The 21,169-nt window shown below is 36.9% G+C and overlaps 1 protein-coding gene across 10 annotated transcripts in view; it reads right to left on the reverse strand.

The window, feature by feature from the left end:
* The window catches only part of RGS7 (regulator of G protein signaling 7), a 232,732-nt gene that overhangs the window by 75,448 nt on the left and 136,115 nt on the right, over positions 1-21,169 (reverse strand). For all 10 annotated transcript variants that reach the window (XM_015621722.1, XM_015621730.3, XM_015621726.3 and 7 more), the window contains exon 5: positions 5,453-5,559. In XM_015621722.1, coding sequence (XP_015477208.1) covers positions 5,453-5,559 — 107 coding nt within the window. The remainder of the gene's footprint in view (positions 1-5,452; positions 5,560-21,169) is intronic.

A 21,169-nucleotide genomic window follows, 5' to 3' on the forward strand; every position in this document is an offset into this window, starting at 1 on the left:
TTTCACCCAGGAGAGCTATGGATGTGGTTATGACATGTACCACACAACCACCATTTTCAAAGAGAAGATTATGAAATACTGATGTGGTTTGGTTATCTTTCATGACTGTAGAAAACCTGAAGGAATTATCATACTTAAGAATTTTACTTTTCCCCAGAAGGAAATGTGAAGCAGTTCATCATGAAGAAATATTAAAGAGGGAACATTTGTCATTTTGCCATGACATCCCACTTACAGCTGAAGGAAGGTGGGTGGTAGAGTGGTTATGGGAAAGTCAAGGACTGTTTATCAGCCCAGGCAGAAATAATGCTGCCAGTTTTTATCAGTATGCTTTTGAGGCACTTTGTTTAATTGTAGGTTTAATTTGAATCGGCAGCCAGAACAAGTCAGGAACTAGAGAAATGAGGCTTACCTAGCACTGCAGATGTGATTGCAGGTACGTTTAAGCCTCCAGAACAAAACAGTTACAAGACCTTTATGCCCTTTAACCAGGAAACTGGTTTTGCACACACAAACACATACTGGCTCTCTTGTGTTATACATTAATATCATTAAACCTAACCACATAAATCCATAATCCTCCTGTAATAAAGTCATCTAAAACAAAATCCTGTAATATAACACATATTCCTCAATAAATAAACCAGCAGCAGTGAGTGCTATGCATTGTAAGGTATCTAGTGATAAAGTAAATAGATCTGCTTTGGTTTTACCTCAAAATAAATCAATAATAATATATGAGCTAATGGAACAGCCACTTGTAAAAATCAGTGTTGCCCATCAACTTTTACAAAATATGATTAATTTCTATGAATTAAACTGTATGACCAAGGAGGGGAAATCACTAAGCATCTTTCAGCTACCTCTTGTTGATAGTAGTAAGAAAAGAGTTGTTGTCTCTGAAGCTGCTTCGTTCCACTCCACAAAATTTTTTAAAATCCAATTACTTGGATGGGAGAGGAGTATTCGAATCACTTATAAACCTTTGCATATTTCTGCTATTCTTCTCTCAGGCACCAGGGAGTCTTTATAAACAGCAGAATTCAAGCCTTTGCTAAAAAGTAGTTATGCAAAATCTCAATTGCTTTGCATGATGGACAGTAGATTTCACTGTCATTGTGTTTCACATTCGTTTGACAAAAATGATTTCTTGGTAAAGTAAAAAGGTAAGATTGCTAGTCTAGTACTGTCAAGCCCATACAGGAAGCAAATAGTGCTCCATGATCAGAATAATTAAAAATAGGTTGAGGAATTTGGAAACAAGATTTTGGCTTTGTGACTCGTTTTTTCTAATTGAAAAGAGGATGAGCATGGAACAGTGTGGAGAAAAGTGTGTCTGAGTAAGGAGCTAAAAAAATCAAAAGTGGCACTGATAGGGCAGTCAGAAAGACATGTGGATTTAAAATCTTTTTCCCTCAGAAACGTTAATGGAGCCTGCATATACCAAGCCTGAGCTGAAAAGACAATGAATTAGTTATCACACCTGCAACTGACAAAGAAAATCTGCCAAATGCTGCATAATATAAGTTGCTTCTTTTTAATTTCTAAAACCTGGCTTCAACTAAGATCCTTCCCTCAAGGCACAGTAGATGATCCAGAAAGGCTCTGGAGAGCAGCTGAAGAGCTCTGATATTCAGCTACAGACTCAGCCTTCAGAACAGCCAGAGGTCAGTCCAGAATGAGCCAAGAAGAAGCTGGCTCAGTAAGGCTGACTCAAAGAGATGAGTAAAGCAAAGTAATTCCACCTGAGACACGAGGTGTCCACAACACTTCACACTCAAAACTACTTTGCAACATAGATATTTCAAGATCCTTACTGTGATTGCTATATAATTTTATCCCCAGTTTAGGCAAAACAACACCAGAGAGGTTAAATGCATTTGTCAAGAAAGTGTTCCCAGTGGCAGAACAGAAGACATCAAAGTCCACACCTTCATCTTTACAAGGTACATGAATTTTGCTGCTATTTTCACCAGACTCATGTTTTCACAAGAAACTGTTTCTGTTTTCACACTTTTTCTTAGATATTTGTGCCTTTCATCTTAAAAGTTACAAAACAACAGCAAGACCTAACTCTCATCTCAGAAAATTAATTTATGTTAAATCATGAATTAATTTCATTTAAAAATGGGAGTGTGACTATCACTAGTCTCAGGTATACTAGGAGTTTGTTTACAGCCAAAAGATACTGGGAAATCTGGGAAACTTGTAGAGGAAATGAGCATATTTTTCTGCAGGATGGCATTACAGAAGCTTACTAGCTGAGAGGGCAAGTCAGGCATTCCTCACCAAGCTGGATATATTATCTTTGTGTGGACATAATTGAAACATCTCCATGAGTAATCTCTGGTCCAGGGAAGATATGCTTTCTAAGATGCAGCTTGCTTTTCTTATTTAGGCCTCTGATATTTATTTGCTCTCAGGGAGAGGAAGAGGTGAGTAAATATTCAGCTCCTTTTTTGGTCACAGGTTTAAATTACCAGGAAAAGGCAACGCAGCTGTTTCTGCTTTTTCTTATTGAGACTAATAAAAAAATTCCTCTCTTAATAAGGCAATTAATATTTAGATTCATCTCCTTTGAATTAAATTGATATCACAGGAACTAAACTAATTAACACCTGAGTAGGTCACTGAATGATCCAGATTACTTTTTTATTCCACTTTATTTAAAAAAGCTGATGTAACTATACTCTTGCCTCCTGATTGCAAGAGTAATAACTGAAAAAGTATAATTTTTGCCCATAAAAGGGCATTTGTCCAGATGAAGCACAATCTCCACTGCTTTTAGCTATTTCTATACAACAGAAGGTGGTTTAAAACAAGCTAGAGATAATTTTACTGTCAGGAGGGAATGTGTCACCCTTTGGAAAGCAAAACACCAAGCACATGGAGAGCATTACTATAGCTAGTCTGTTTTTTGTAGGTTAGGTCTTTGTATTGCAAAGACTTCTCTGCAGGCATGGCTTCTGAACTTTTCAGTGCTGGAAGGTGCATGGTTTTCTCCTGTCATCAAAATAACCACAAATTTATGAATCCTGTCCAGTACTAAGGGGGTACTATTTGCAAAGAACCTGAATGTCTATTCTAGTGCAAAATTCACACATTTTCAGTCAAACTTTCCTCCCCCTTGAATATGTTCTCTTCATCTTCTAATTTAACAGTTCAGTAACAGATTTTATACTAGCCTTATTTTGGTGGGGAACATGGAGATGTTACCACAAAAATTTTGCTGTTATAACTCCAGTTAACAGTATGTCACAACTATGAATTTCTTCTCATCCTATACATTAGCAGCTTAAGTTCCACTGTCACAACAGCAAAGTCACATCGTTGGCATAGGAATAGCAATGGAAAAGGTACCACAGAAAAGCAATCAAGCCAAACACTGCAGGTTAAAGTACTGAGCAACACTTGATTAAAGCTTCTTATTTCATATACATTTGCAAATAGGTGCCAAACCCTTAACTTATGTAAATAAACTGAGAAGATTTTACAGTCTAGCCCTCACTGAAGCTTTGTGTCCAAACATATAGGCTATGGACCTCTCTGAGGAGAGCTCACAGCGGAATAGCTGCAGTACTCCCAGTGGTCCACGCTGAAGCTAATTCTAGTCTGTACTTTCCTTCAGTCTGACGATCATGCCCGCACAGGTGCTTATTTCTTGTGCTAGAGATGGAGGCAGGCCAGCAGCTGTGCAGAATTCAATAGCTAGCACTCCTATAATTAAGTACCGTTCTCTACAAAATTAAGTCCTTGTATATTTTGTCCTTCTGGACACTACTTATTCAGATACCAAGCCAAGAACTGGAGCCTCAACCACTCCATGATTCCTTTCCACTTACCTCATATGAACATCATCAAGCCCCTTCAATCATGTGCCATCTCTCTTCTTTACACTGAGCTCTGAGGAGAATGAAGCCTCATGAACTTAAAAAACCCCTTCTCCTTCAAATACTCTCTCCAGGATCAAAGGTAACTGTGGATCTAGGAGAGGTGGCTTGGAATGCTTGCTCTTAGTATTACCCATGTACACATCTAACTTTCTGTTCTGCTGAAGAATAATGTTTTTGCAGTCTGACTCACAAGATCTAAATATGAAAACAGGATAATATTGTTTGCATGTATGCAATAATAATTCTCTTCCTTGCCAGACTATGCTGTGCATATTTAACTATGTTCATACTAAGATTTTGATTTATACAAATATTACAAGTCTTTCTCTTCCCTTACATGGGTCTGTAGGACTTAAGCCAAGATATTGTTGGAAGTATTGTACAGACATATATATAATACAGTGTTTGAAACTATGACTGGTCTCCAATCTATACTTTTATTCTGCATTTGAAAGATCACAATTTCAGCATTATTTTATTCTTGATGGCTTCTTATTTAAACAATCTTTTAGATGAAGTTTAGACCTATATATTTTGAAGACAACATATTTTGTTCTACCAGATGTTATTTTGCTGAGTATTTAATACAGTTAGAAGTAACAGAGAAGAATTAACAAACTCAATTTCATAGTCATAGTTGTCATACCATTTCAAAGCAATAAATACCTAAAAAAGAGCTTGGAGCAGCTGTTGGTGACACTTACCAGGAATACCACCTAACAGAAAGAGCAGTACAGAACACAGCCACCATTTTCAAAAGTGGAACATGACAAGCAAAGTGAATTCTTTCCATTGAATTCATAATCTGGTATTTTGCAGACATATTTGTTTCAAGTCATTAACGATGTTGTTCTGAAAAATTCTAGCCAACTAGTCATTATTAGAAAAACACTTCTGCTCCCATGGCCTTAGTTTGAAATTTAATATAATAAAAATTAAATTAAAAAACTATGTCGGTTTCTGAATAATATATATGCAAGAGTAGATGTAGACATATGTACATATTTATGCTTCCAGCTTGCTCTGAACCATCTGCACGTTTGTTTTATGCAATGGGACTGACAGATCAACATAAAAATGCTTCTGTACTTGCTAGAAGAATACACACTACTTGGGTACTACTGAGTTACCAGTAAGGAAATTCTCACAGAAGAAGAAAAATAAATATTACCCTCCATTATTTATCAGATTTCTGCTGTAAACTTAATATTTAAAATATCTCCCCATTTCCAAATTCAGACTATACTAGGAATAAGAGGCAATAACATAATTTAGTTTACTATGTTTCAAAAAGAGTACATTAATATATTTCATGAGAGATAGTTCCACAGTCAGCATTATCACACTTTTATTCCAGGTATCAAAATAGTCATTACCATCTAAACACTTCCCTTAAAATTTATAAATAAAATCATTCTACCATTTAATATTTTTAGCGCAATTCCTACTCTTTACCAGGTTATGTGAGAAACAAAGTATGATTAAATTTGCTATGAACTTTTCTGTAAGGTCTTTGAACCTCCATTTGTGCAAGTCAAGAACATATTGAAAATACATACCTGGAATCGATAAAAGGTGCCATCATCCTTCAGTGTTAGAACATGATCTGAGATTGGAAAGAAATAGCCATGTGCTGCCATCAGAGTTCCCAAATGCAGAGCTTCAACTGTTTCAAGAAAAAGAGATAAACTTAAAAAGTTAAATAACTTCTTTTCAGCAATTTAGTTTTGTTTTTAAGACTCACCTGATGTCCTTCAGATAGCCACTTTGTTCTCAAAGTCCTACCATCATGAAAGAGATGTCTTTTTCTATGTAATATAATGATGCAATCAAAAAACACTGCACTTTCCTTAACAAATAGCTTTTATATGTCCCACTTGTAGCTGCGGTTCCACTACCTATACAGACATTAAAAGGTAGCCTTAATGTTCACTTGCTTGTTCTGAAGCTGAAAACAGCTATCACTTTTACCTTGATGATGCAGCCTGCTTTTCTTCTTCAGAACAGTTTCTGATTACATGTTAAAATAGTTGATGCCAATTACATGGTATCTTTCTCAGTAGCTTTATCAGAGCCACTGTAAAGGATAGAGATTTCCTCAAAAATTTATTACTGGAAAAATAGCAAAGGGTAACAGGTTCCTAGAACAGTTGAGGTAGGAAGGTACTTGTGAAGGTCATCTTGTCCAACTCCCTCACTCAAGCAGAGAAACCTTAAGCTACTTGCCAAAGACCTTTTCCAAGTGTTTTTTGAATAACTCAAAGGAGTGAGGCACCACAACATCTCTGAATAATGCCCAGATTCACACTCATCCTCTAAGAAGTGCTCATTTGTTCCTATTGCCTATAATTTGGCTTTCAGCAGTGGAAAGCACAGATTTGTCTTATCCTGACTCTTAAAAACACCACTGCAGCACCTGACCAGCAGTCAAGCACCATCACGCAGAAAGAAATCAGAGTCCTGACACCCGTGCTCTTGCTCACAAACACAGAAAGAGACATTCACTTATGTTTCACCCATTATTATTTTCAATGTGAGAAGGCTTATTTATTTACCCATACTTCATCAGCATCCCAAAATATTCCCTCCTTCACCCTTTGCTCACCAGAAGACATAGACTTCCGTAGGAGATACAAGAGAAGCAGCAGAACATGTTTAGGCTAACCCAAAGCCAGCAAACATGTGAAAGGAACAAGAAAGGGGACCTGGACAGTAGTTAACTGAGAGCACATAACCCTACAGGGTTTATTTGATACCAAATATTTATTGCCATCCCTGTGTTCAGCAAACTGGTTCTTGTCCCTCCAGCCAGAGCCATTACCTATAATACAACACACCCTCTCTGGCAGTGAGGTCTCCAGACTGATGTAAAACTACACAATGCTGTTTAGACTTTCCCCAGTTGCAAGTCCACAAGAAATCTCTCTAACAGAAGGAAGGAACTTGCTTTCTTCCTTGTGCCTGAGATGTCTGTAAATCCACATTTGAACATTATCTGAATTATAAAGAGTTTATATATTGTTGTTATTCATTCATTTCAAGTTGCCAAATACTATTATCCCTTGAATCAGAAATTTTGAGTCAATGCTTTCTGTAGTGTGTCAGTCACTGAGATCTTTTTTTACTGTTTCAATTCATCTGCCTTTTAATTTTATTAAGCTTTCCTTTGTTCTTCACATTGCACCTTATTGGCAATTCTTTTTTTTTTATTTTATTTTTGCATGTATTATGTATCTTGGTGGAATGAAAGAAAAACAAGAAAGAATATGTGCTGACTCTTGTAGAGGAAGACTTTTTCAGACAAGGGTGACAGAGCTTGCCAGGGAGCTCTGACACAGATGAGAGTGCATTCTCTTTTGATTTAGTATACACTAAATAGGCTGTAGGGTTTTTTTATGCACTTCCTAGATTCTGAATCGTAATATTTTTCAATATCACAAGGAGCTCATATTTCCTTTTACCCAGCAATTTTTAGAGCATATCTGGACTACTATGTCCAGTTATGATTAACATGTCTATTGCAGTACAAAAAAGCCATCAGCAAACTTTGAGTGAGTCAGGTGGGAGTCCACCAAGATCACTAGGGCTGGAGAATGCACCCTATAAGGAGAGGCTGGAGAAGCTGGGCTTGGTCAGGCTGAAAAAAGGAGGTTTTGGAGGTGTCTAGAAGTACCTTTCCAATACCTGAAAGGAGATTTCAAAATGAGGGAGCGAAGATCTTTGTGGAGTTGCAGGGCAATAAAATATAAAAATTAAAAAAATGAAGATATAAATTAAAGAGAAAATGGTAATAAACCAAATCAGGTATAGTTCTGATTTTCAGCCAAGCAGCGGAAGAGGCTGCCCAGATACATTGTGTAATCTGCATCCTTGGAGGGTTTCAAGACCTGAACAGATAAAGTTCAGGGCAACACATTTGACTTTACAGTTTACACTGATTGGAGCAAGGAGCTCGACTAGAATCCTCCTGAGATCCCTCTCAGCTTGAATTATACTACAGCTCTGCAACCTTAGATGGGTCAAACAGAAGTGGAATGCACAACATAAAAAAGGGAGGAAGACAAGAGGAGAAAAAGATATTTGAAAGCTCCTGCCAGAACCTATACTCCAGGCAAGGTGGGATACAGCATCAGTAAGAGCTTGTATTTCTCTCACTGACCATTGAGTCATATAAGCAAATATAGAGTCACAATAGTTCTCCATAAAAAAAATGGAGTCACTTGCCCTTCTTCAGAAGTCAATTAAGGTTATCTAAGGTCTGAATTAGTCCCAACAGCAGCCTATATCTCTTATCCAGTTATGTATGGAGAGTAAGGTGATTATCCTCTTACCTCAGGCAATCTCATTCAGCTGGAATCCACACTAACACAACATTAAGGTATATCTTTGTCTCTTCAACCACTAAGCCTTAATATGAACATATAAACTTCTCTTTTTATTTCCTTAACTAATACACAATTAATTTTCATTTTTATGGTTGTCAATCCATGAGTTTCTTTCATAATTACACAAATATAAATGCATAAATATTCCCTTTTAGTATCCACCTAAGTTCCACTGTAGTTCACACTTTGAGCTTTACAAAATGTTACCCAGTGAGTAACACCCACAAGTTTGTATTCCTGCTTCACACCAGGCTGGCAGAGGACTAATGCTGGTGCTCTCTGTGCAGCAGCAGTATAACTACAGAACAGAAATAAAACCCAGGTCTCAGAAGGTTTCTAATCTTCAAGCAACAGGTTGTCCAGTGTATTACAGAGGCAACACTTTGATATCCATCTCAATTTGCTAAAATCAGACTGAGAAAATAACTACTGTAAGAAGCCAATGAAGTACAACAGTAGTATTTAGGAAACAAATCCATGAGCTTGAAAAGGAAAATGAAGCCAGCAGCAGATTAATCTGACATGCTTAAACTCCTAGAATTCAAATACAGACAGCTTCTGTATTTCCCAGCTATTCCTGTGTATGAAGTTAGAGGATTTTCATTTAAGAAGCACATTTCATCTCGAAAAATGGCAAATGTAGGTTGGGAACATCAAAAACGTCTATGAAGTGAATTAGATAAGAAGAAAAATGAAGTCTGAAAAAATGTTTTTAGACATACTGGTTGCCAGGTGAAAAGAGTAATGTTTATATGTATTCAGAATACAAACTCAAAAAATTGGAGGAACAGAATTTAAAAAAACCAAAAAACTGTTCTTTTAGATGGCAAGTGTGCACAAATGCACACAGTGTGGTATCACAACTATTATTTCACAATCCTCAGCCACTGTGTATAAAAAACATAGAATGTAAACAACAACCCCAGTCACACCCAGACAGCCTTGCTGAGAAGGGAGAATTCAAATGGCAGTCGGTGCTATACAAGGAATACAAACTTCAGCCAAAGGTGTCATGTAAAAAATCTGAGGAAGACAAAGCTCCTGAAGGTGTAACTGGCAAAACAGAGTAGACTTTGACTTCCTCGACTCATCAATTATCTGATTTGAGGTTCCAGATACTTCCTAGTAATTAAACTGTGGAAAAGTGGAGTGGCACATTCAAAAAACAAATGTACCCAAACCACTGGGTTTTTTATAGGTAAAAATAGGAAAGTATTGAGAGCAACTATAGCCAATGGAAGAATTCCTCAGGTGAAAGACAAAAATGCATTTTTATGAGCTCTTGCAATTAAACAGGATGTAAAATATTTTATATAAAATCAAAATACTGCTTTGGATGTTTTATTCTTAATGTGCATATTATTGTTGGGCTAAAGCTCAGAAAAAGCTAAAAATTCCATGTTTCACTCTGATGTTGAACTTTATTTAGTTGAGTGGGTGAAGTGAACAACACATGTACATAGATTGATTAGAAATCATTTTTATGAGATGTTACATTGCCCAGCCATCTGCTGTGCCATTACAAGACAGTGATCTTGACAGATTAAATGTCAGTCACTTTTAATATATCTTGTTATACAAGAGTCACATATTTTCAATGCTTTGGGACAATGTAAACTGACAAAATCTAAGGAATGAAAAACATACCCTAGTGGTTGAGTTTTGACTTTATTTTCTTTTTACACATAGTTCAGCTTTCTCCTTACTGCAATAATTATTGCATGGATTGCTGACAGTTTGTTAAGCTTAAACTACAGGGTATGGTAGTATTGGTGGAACAAGTTGTTTCTTATGATAACGTCCACAGGAGGGAATTAAAAAGGAAGAATGTTTCTTGTTCTTCTACGGAATAAACATATTTCTGTGCTTTGAAACCCCTCAAAGGATATGTTTTCAGTGATTAGTGTGGATTCTGTTTTTTCTTACACATCTCAGGTCTACATGTGATGTGGTATCTATATTTATTTTTACTCTGAAGTCTGTAAAACACTTTATGGTATCATACCAATATAGTCTCACAACATCTGAAGCTCCTTGCAGTAATCTCTGAGGGAGTGAGGAAAGAAAAATAGAGTATTTTCCAATTGTGCCCCACTTACAAAAGTCCTTTTCCGGAGTCTGTGTATGTGGAAAGATTTCCTACAAAGGACACGACTTGGGGCATTTTGCATCCTTAAAATTACTTTATGATGTAAAAAACAGTGAAAACCCAAACTTCCCAATTTTTCATATATTTTTAGGATCCAAAAATGTCAAACAAATGAAAACTTCCTTTTCCATGGAACAATAAAGTGTTTGGTATTCTGGGTTATTTGTCGAATCTAAAAGCCATCACAGTACTGAAACACAGTGCTAAGCCACACAGCAGCCTGGAAAAAGAATTAATGAGTCAGAACTTCACAAGAACACATTCATTGTAAGTATCTAATGCCAAGACTTTATCACTTACTCTCACCTCACTCCTGCTGTCATTTCATTACCAGTGTGAACACAAGCTGCAAAGGATTAGAGTAATAAAATACAACCTGCTTCTCACACTGACATAAAGCGTAGGAGAGACTCACTGTCTCGGCCTGACTTTGGTGTTTAAAGAGGAGAAAATAAACTAGCTGGAAACATTCTTGAACACCCACAACACTGTAAACCCCTCTCTTTGTCCCATCTGAAGGACTGAATTTGTAAGAGGAGCAGCACTTGGTGAGAGTAATTTCAAGGAGGATAAACCAGGTGGTGAAGGAAGAGGCACTATTTACCTAAACACAATTAAAATGAGATTCATACTCGATTTCAAGATAACAATCACAAACCATGTTACCTGCCAACAAAGCACCTTACCTAAATAGGCAGGATTTTTCTTGTGCTAGACAGTACCTGCTGATGCCATCAACAGGGCAAAGGCTTTGGTAGGAACATCACTTAGAAGTAAGGAGAAAAACCTATCAAAGATGGGCTATGAGTCGTCATCTGCCCAAGGAATGGTAATTTCCATTACAGTCTGAGATGCTGTGTAACGTGCAGTGCATCCCAAGTCTAGGAACAATGATGCACACCTGAAACATCAACTACTTTCTTCACAAAAACATCCAGCAAAACAGGCACTGTGACAGTAATGAAAGACAGCTGGGACTTCCTGTATCCTCCCCTCACCACACCCCTTTTTGCCCCTGTCTCTGGTGGGCAGTGTGGTTTGCCCTAAGATAAGAACACCAGGTGGGTATGTCAGGAGGAATTTTTGGATGCTCACATGATTAGTGTATTCCAGTGATGGGGAGATGAGATGCTTGTGACTGACTTTCACCTGCATCAGCCTGTGAGAGGGTGTAAAACATTTCTGAAGACTGGTCCAAGTCTGGGCAAACTGGTCTTCCAAGGCTGGACACAGTTTCTGGGTGGAAACACTCCCCAGTGGGGATTCTGGCAGAGTACATCCTGCCCAAAGTGAAGAGCACTTTAGGATGGATGAGTAAAATGCGCTTGGATCCAGACAAATGCAGAGGTAAAATCCTGGGGTATCTACATTTATGTTTGTTGCTTTGTAATTGTGAATTGTGCAAGGCCAAAGACTGAAAACCTGTACATTTCTAGATAAATCTGCTTATATTATAAGCCTTTAAACATCAACTGTTGACCAAATCTGAGACTAAGTGGACTCAGCTGCACCCAGACTTGTCTGAGAAGTTTAGAAAGTAGGGAGTCTTACTGACTCAACAGGAAGGACTACAGCCTGATTATATTATAATCCACTGTACTAGATGATACAGATGGCATTTAAATATTGTATTGGCAAGATTTAGATACTGTATTAGCAATAAATCTGATCATAATCATCTACATAATCACCATGTCCTACTTCTCATGCCTGACCAAGAGCATTTTCTTGATTACTCTACTACAGGGACACAGTACCAGTCCTGCCTTAAGTGCTCACAGGATGTGGGTGAATGGGGGCCTGACCTAAATCTAAAGAACTTTTATCCAGATAAGATCAACAGAAGTCATGTCATCATCAAAGACTGAAGGAAAGAAGGTACCCTACAGTTTCTGGAAAGAACAAAACAAAAATGAAGTAAGCTACCTTTATTCACTCACAGGAAAGGAAAACAAAGAGAAAGAAATTATTATATTGTAGGGGAAAAAAGTAGTCCTTGCAAAATAAGCTGCATCTCCTGCTAGCAACACACGAACCCTCCATTTTAAAACTTTTAAGTATTTCCTCTTAATTTTTATGTGATTGCTTCCCACTGCAATTCAGCTGATTACACATGAACTGTAGCTATATCCTATTAAAAGTCTGCTTTCAGTCTCTTAATAAATTTTTTCTCTTGAAAGGCAGATGCCTGGGATGTCAAAATGCAATGACTTGAGGTGATAACCAAAGTTTCATGTTGATTAAAAAAATAAAAAAAAAATAATTTTGCAACATGAGGTCTCAAGAAACAGATAAATGAGTAGTGACGTGCTGGCATTGAGCAGTGATTTAACTTCTAGAATATTTGTGGTGTTTGGCAAACTGGAAACACACTGCTTCAGAGGCTGGAAGAAATCTATCCAATCTGTAACCAACAGGCAGACTTAATTATGAAGCAAAACAGAACACAACACAGTTTGGTAACTAGATTTTGTCATAGTCTGTTCAGTATTCAGTCATGAAAAGCAGCCTGAAAATGTTTTAAGTTGCCTTTATGGTTTCCCTGTCATCTCCAGCCTCAATTTTTTAAAGTACCTATCAATATCACACCAGCAATCAGACCTTCCAGTGGTGGAATCTAGCTCTGTACCAGTGAAAGTCAGCATTTATAAAACTTATCCTCTAATTTCACTATTACTACTCTTGGATCTTTTCTACTTTCAATTTTGTAGAAATCACAGACTTTTTGGTCTTCTATCACTGATATCTCTTGTCCGCTCAAATTGAAATGATAGAAGGGTGAAATCCAAACCCCTTTGAAGTATGGGTTTTCTGTTTTTCCCCTGGGGTCTTCCTCTGAAACTGCAACCTTTTGGTTGAAGCTTTTCCCATGCTTCTTTAGGGTGAAATAGAGGAAATCAAAACCTCTATGATTTGTTTTCCCTAATGGCTCTCTGAACATATCTCCATAAGATATTTCTGAACACTTCACTCATTCCCTCCTCCAGTATGAAACTCTGAGTAAATACTTAAAATCCTATGTGCACCCTTTTGAGCAAACCTGCTAAAGAAAAATATTTACAAAAAAAATAAGTTTTTGCAAATACACTACTTTTGAAAATTCCTTCAGATGAAATCTTGCTCCACAGTTTCAAGCATCTGTAAAAGACCCAAAATACTGGACATAGACTGCTTCTGCTCAGTATTATAATTATCATGCTATTATTTCAGGTTTTCTTGTACACTGCTTGCCAATCTCTGCTAGCACACCAGATCTTCCTACTTTGCTCGCCCCCAGCGGCTGAGTCTACAGACCTGTGATGAAATTGTTTGGCTGCAAACGTTCGGTGAGGATGCATGTGATTCATTCTCCCCATGACACCCAAGAATTTGTACATGTTAATATCAGCCAGGAAAGGTATTTTACATCAGAGTTCCCTCAGACAGTTCCCTGTGTGATGGTGAGCTTTCCTGACCACAGCACAGTGCCATTCCTTCTCCCTTCTTTGTCAGCTCAAGGGAAGGCACAGCTGCCATTACCCTCTCAGTCAGCTCTGCTTGGATACCACAAGCACTGGAGTGTTTAGAAAAGCACATTCCAGGCAGGTGACCAATAGGCACTGCCACAGACAGTTTTGTATCTGGGACGGAGTTTCAAAGGAGAACCTGTCCTTAAGGCTTGGCAGATCTGAGCCATGTGAATAACTGGAGTGGTTGATGCAACACTTGGATTTGTGGCCAGCAAATACAAAAAGTAAGCTCAGGCTTTTTCAGTGCACAATATATTTGTTCCTGAAGGAACTACAGGAGATAATATTGTTGAATCAGAGGGATATCGGTTAGCATGGAGTTTCTGAAGTTGGGTGAGGGAAGCAATAGAAAGCACTGACTCTCACAATGATTACTGCTGGTCAAGATGAATCATGACACTTTTTTTAGTCTCTAAGTCTGTTTTGATATGAATTGCTATTGCACCAACCATTAACTTTGTGTCATTGTCATGCATTGCTATCATAATCACAAAACACCCACTTATGACCAAGCAGTTCAGAAAATACAATGAACACACAACGTTCACAGCTAGAAATATAACTGCCTCTTTCACTGCACTCAATTCAGTAAAGAACAATTATCTTTATAACAATTTTCATACCTCCAGCAAACTGAGAGCACAAAATACTGAAAATAATGTGCTTTCTTCTGTGGGAAGAGTGCTGCGATTTTTAAGTCCACCAGGAGTTAACAGCTTTATAAGCAAATTGGTGTCATTGAGACACACATCAAGAAAAAATGCCACCAAAGCTCAGGAATGGTAAAAACAAAGAATGTGGAGGTGGCTTTTCTGAAGAATAACATGTCACTCCCCATGTGACCAGATACAGTCAGCTGGGATGCACATACACTTGAATTCCCAAGGCAGTTATTACAAACATGATCACCTTTAGGAAGTTTTCTTTGTCCATTATTTAGAGCGGTTTGGTTGGCAAATAAAATGTATTTCAGTGTCCTCATCAAAATGAAGGAGCAAAATTCCCAGTGTTGCAAAAGTACATTTTATGCCATCCCGTGTTTCTATTATCATAACTCCCACTCCTAGTGCTCACTTCTCCCCTTTGCAATGGATTTACACAGATAATTATAGAGAACTATCAGCTCAGCCAGACAAACTCCGCTATTAAAAATACATAAAATACTGACATATATTAACTAGCAAAAATAACTCAGTGAAAACTCTTTAATAAGTGCCTTTTATTTTTTCCCACAAAAAGAGAAGAGGCCTCAATGAATGACCTATTTCTTCTTGAGTGACAGAATCTAAATGTAGAAGGAAGAGATGGGACTGATGACAATAGCAGCAGCAAAAACTATTAGTTTTTAAAATAAATTGATAAAATGAACAGAAGTATCTGGTTCAAAATAATGATCAGTCTGTGTTTTATGGCAAGTAAAACATTAAATGGCTGAACTGTTAGCTACTTACCATTTAATCACCCTCAGTACTAAAGGAAAAAAGTTGAAAAACATGTCCTTAGATTTTAGAAAGACATCCAGCGGAAATATGGGGGGGGAAAAAAGGGATGTGCGAAACAGATAGCCATACAGACAACACGATAGGAGCTATAAAAAAGGATAGAAGGAATGAAAATAAAGATAAATGCAACAAGAAATGAAGATTCAGGATGACTTCTGTTGCTGAATACGTCTCCCAACTCTATGAGTGTTCCTATGTGGAAACAGAGAATATATAAGGTTATGTAAATCTAGTTAACATATTATCTTGGATTCCCAGGGAGTTCTTGGCATGATTCCCTCAAATGTTTTCTAAAGGTGTTAAGCAGATCATGAGAAAAGCAATAGGTAGAAAGGAGAGAATAAAGGTTAAGCACAGCAAATCAGTTATTACACTAAATAGTGTAATATTACACTGAAGAAATAATATTACACTGAAGGGGAGGTAACCACAGTAGGTCCTGGACTGTTCAGGAATAATCCCAAATAATCTACAGTAAGGTGCAAATGATGAAATTCAATCAGATATAAAATTTGCTGAAAGTATAACTACTGAGGTCAGCAAAAAGTGGGTTGTGAGGAGGTCATGAAAACTACATGATACTGATTCATTAAACAATGAAACAGCAGTTGAAACTGAATTTTAATAAATTGTAAGTATTTTAGGTATGAACCTTCCCTCCCCAGCTGTATATGCCCAGTAAGTGGCTGCTAGGTAACTGCTGCTGCTGCTCAAGACAAACTAGAGGTTTTATATGTGATTCTGTGAAAATGTCCACTCAAATGTTAAACAGAAAATAATAAATTACTGGGAAATAAATAGAAAACAATTAGGAAGACAGCAGGAGCATAAGCATAGCACATACACACGATAAGTTCTGTGCCCCCACTGCAAGAAAGGCTTTGAGGGGCTGGAGCATGTCCAGAGAAAAGCAACAGAGCTGGTGAAGTGTCTGGAGCATAAGCCCTGTGAGGAGCAGCTGAAGGAGCTGGGGATGCTGAGACTGGAGAAAAAGTCTTAGGGTGACCTTATCACTCTCTACAACTCCCTGAAAGGAGACTGTAGCCAGGTGGAGGACAGTCTCTTCTTCCAGGTAACAACCAATAGGACAAGCAAATGATCTCAAACTGCACAAGGGGTAATTTGGACTGGAATTTTTTTTTCACAGAAAGGGTTGTCCAGCATTGGAAGCCCAGAGAAGCGATTGAGTCATCGGAGGTATTTAAAAGATGTGTAAATGTGGAACTTAGAGACACCGCTTAGTGATGGACTTGGCTGCGCTGGGTTAATGGTTGGGCACAATGATCTTACAGATCTTTTCTAACCACAATGAGTCTATGATTCTGTTCCACAGTGACCATGCTAGAGTAGCTGCTTTGTATATTTTTGCTTTTTTTTTTATCTCATGCTAGTGGTTATATTGGACAATGTAAATAATTACAAAATTTCAAGAGGTAAATATTTAACATTTCTAATAAGCTTAAAGGCTATTAAAAGGTTAAGTTTTCCAGTTTAACCGGGGCATTAACATAAAGTAGATAGTAATTAGGAAGCAAATTTTCAAAAGCAAGTGTGAATTACTTGTAATAATTTCTGCATGCCTAACTGAGGTGAATAGAGTATTTTTATGGCTTGAATTTATTTTTTTTTCATTAATTGAGCCTTGGCCGTAGTGAGAGCAATAATTTTTTTATCACCTATAAAAATTAAATTCTATTGACACTAGATATTTTATATTTTGTGGTTCCAAGTGTTCTGAAGCCAAATGTAGTCTTGCAGCTACAAAACCAGACTCGACATCGATCTGATCACCCAATCTGCCACACAAACAATTAAAATCCTGACAATTTGTGGAATTTGAGTAATCACTGAATGCAACCAGTGAAATTAGGAAAAGGTAGAAACATTAGAGGGAGAACATCTGAATGGAGAATAATATGTGAATTAGATCCAACCACCAGCGGAGAGGGAGAGGGAGAGGAGAGGAGAGATTGAAGAAAAAAGAGAGTGCCTAGAGAATATTAATCTGTCCAAGATGAAATGGCAAGCAGTGTCCTTGCATAGTAAATGTCATTGATCTTGGACCATCACTGTGCAGTATCTCTCTAAAACTGCTACAGAAAAGCTTTATAACACTCTTAAGGTCAATTATTAACAAAATCAAGAGAAAGCCTCACACTAACCTTCCAGTCATCCAATACTACATATGACATGTAAATATCAAAACATTTTGTTTACTCGACTATAAATAGCTGCAGCAGCTGTTGGCAAGATGAAATAGGATTTCAACTGCTTTTATTCAATTAAATTGGCCAGATTTAAAGTCTCACTTCCACCTACTTGCATTTTCCATTACTATATAAAACAGTTCTTTGGCAAACAAGGAAGCAGTAATCTAATGAAGTCTCTAGACAGTTATTTAGCTGCTTTTAATTAATTATGCCAATGTGAACTGGGAATTAGTAAATGTTCTTCCTCTTAAACCTCTAAAACTTGGTATGATCACAAAGGTTCAGAAGGAGGCTGTCAAACAGTAAGAAAAACACAAAAACTCCTAGTAACTTCAGTAGAAATGAGATTCAACTTATGCAATTAAATAATTGGTTTTGTTTCTAAAAGTTATCAGAATTCCCCCTAAAAGAGCATGTTTTTCCCTAACTTCATGAGTAAAAGATTTCAATTGTGTAATTTAGATTATGTCCTAATTTGTTCTGTGACAGGATGAAAGTCATTCCTTCAAATGGCACAACAGAGTATCTGAAGTTTTTTCTAATGAAATTACTTAAAATTAAAGCTTACTGATGTTTCAGCTTTTATCAGCTTGATCAGGTAATAGCTTTAAAATAAACTTTTTATCTCAGTAGACTTGTTCAGACTTATTTTTATCAGTATTTTGTATTCTAGTCAGTACTTTTTTCATCCTTTTCTCTCAGTAAGACTCTCAAAGACCTCGGTGGAATAAAGCCCATCCTGCCTATGGAAATGTAAAGAATATGCTGATTGTTGGTTTATTTAAATTTTTAAAACCTGAGTATCAGGCATATATTTTGGATTTTAGCCTGAGATGTAGCTTAAAGGCCATGTTACACCTAATACTATTTTAAAAGGCACCTAGTTGAATCTTGTTTCATTGGAGTTAAAAATAAAACCTCCAATTTTGTGCAGAGGTTGGAATTTCACCTTTAATAATTAAAACAAATGATAAAGGAATGAATGTCATGTGAAGGTATTATACTTAATACTGAAAACAATTCTGAGTATAATCTAAAGGCAATAATTATTTCCAGTTAAATTAAGTATGTTTGAATTCAGCACCATGGAATCAGGGCTGGTATTAAGAAAAACTAAAATTTAAAGAACTCAGTTGATGTCTTGCTTTTAACCAGAGATAAAGAAGTATCAATAGAGATCTGTTTTTACAGAAAATGTGTATGTCACACAATTTATAATTGAATTGTAGAATTACAGTACAGTTTGGGTAGGAAGAGACCTTAAATTTCATCTAGTTTAACGCTGCTGACATGGTCAGGGACACCTTTCACTAGGTCAGGTTGCCCAAAACCTAATTAGAAGCAAAAGAGATCCATTTTGAATCAGTATTTTATTGACAATATCAGACAGGTTACTCACAGAAACAACAGAACACATGTATTTTGTCATACCAATACCTAGTACTATCATTTTATTTTTACAATCATTTTATTGTACAGAAAATTATGCTAGATAGCATCAAATTCCATAGTTGTCATATTCCACCCATTACTCCAAGATGGACATTAATTTATAAATTAAACAGACACAATTCATTTATACTTCCCAGGTAATTAAAATATTTATAAAATTTCTTAATTGCTAGGGTGAAAATACATTAAATTTTTTTATTAAATCTTGCAAAATAATGCCTGCTTAAGACAATAACAGAGGAGGAATTTTATTTAGACGTGCTTAGCATGATGAAACAATTGTAATAGTTTTACCTATCTGGCTATGTGAAGGAAGTACTTTGTCACCAATACCAATATTTTGCATCATAATACTGATCTCATACTTTGCAGTACTGTCAATACAGTCACAAAATTTGTATCTCCCCATTAAGTGTAAAAAACTGATATTTTTTAACCAGATGCCACACTACCAAAAAGGTCAGAAGAAATGACTGCTCCATCAAAGAAAATTGAAAATGAGTACTGATGTAGCCTACCACCTATCTAAAAGTGACAAAATAAAATGGCCAAACTAGGAACATATTAATCACTTTCAAGAGTGATTACATGAAAACGAGACTGGTCAAACAGCATGGGCACATTTGTAGAAAAAACAGCTCACTCCAGGTGGCTCTGCAGGTCTGTGTGCTCTTGGGAAGCGCTCCTAACACATGCAGTCTACATAGGGTAATAGATTATACAAATCTGGAAGATGTTCCAGTGGAAAAAAACATGGAATCCATTAAATCTGATATATCCCATTACAATTGAATTGCAGAAAGTACACTTCTGTTCGCCATTTACGAAATCTCTCTAAAGGCTTTGGGCAAATAAAAGACCCGTGATGTTCACATGAACATTTTGCACTCCTGGGACCTCAGGAGTGGCTAGAACCTCCCTGACTGCCACACACAGATAAGTACCCCCTATGCTGCTTGTAATTATAGGAAACCTCACCCATACATTTTTTGCATGAATATCACAATGTTAATATTATTGGTACTAAAGCATTGTCTGTAAATTCCGATATTTTCCATTCTCAAACAGAATTTTGTTCTATTTTCTTTTTGTTCACCTGAGATTAAAGTCATTATTCCATTGAAATGTTACAGGATCTGACAAGCTTAGATCAAATTCACCCAGTAGAAGAAAGCTGGGAAGTTACTTACATTAGAATTGACAAAGGTTCATGATGTTTCCTATCGAACAAAATGCCTGAATTTCTATCAGGCATATGAAAAATGAAACTATCTGGTGTCCCTGGGTTCCCAGCATGAGAGGTATGGTATGTGCACAGGCAGTATAAATTACTCTTATTGGGGTTTTGTTTGTTTGTTCGTTTTTTAAAGTCAAGATAATAAAAGGGGAGCATTCTACTCTTGCTCCGCTTGCACAGGTTTTGATTAATGCAAAGTCTGCAAAGATAAGCATGACCTTTCCATTCCTTTCTTTATTCCTTCTCATAAGAGACACTTCTCTGTTAGCAATCTCTGGAAGTACCTCCCTTTTGCTTGGAGCTCTCTGGTGCTGTTTCCCAAATGACAATTGTTTAGAACATCTTGTCTGGCTCCTGCTCTCTGCTGCTACCTTTCTGCATATAATTGGTGAAAGTACAAAACTGAGAACTGAACAATTTTTATTTTATGAAATAAACTTTCATAAACTCAAATAAAACCCCTAACATTTTTCTTCTAACTCTTTCAAGCAAGTACTGTGTATTCTCAAGGTCATTATTAGTACACCAGCTGCTGGGGAGAGACTTTAGTAAAGAGGGGAAACTGGAAGAAACATAAACAGATGTTGTGCTACTGAGCCCTCCTGTTTTTACTGCACTGGATCAGTGACCACAGTTCACATGCATGCTGATGGACATCTAGTTACAAATTAGTTACACCAGTTACGTGAAGAGGCTACAAATGGTGAGAACTGAAACTGAAAAATCACAGGATGGCATAAATATCAAGGTAGCCTTTTTTCATACCTATAAAACCTAGATTTAGTCATATATATTTTTGACTTCAGTGTAATTTCTGCTGTCCAAGAGCAGT

This window comes from Parus major, chromosome 3, assembly GCF_001522545.3.
Source record: "Parus major isolate Abel chromosome 3, Parus_major1.1, whole genome shotgun sequence".
Classification (NCBI taxonomy): Eukaryota; Metazoa; Chordata; class Aves; order Passeriformes; family Paridae; genus Parus; species Parus major.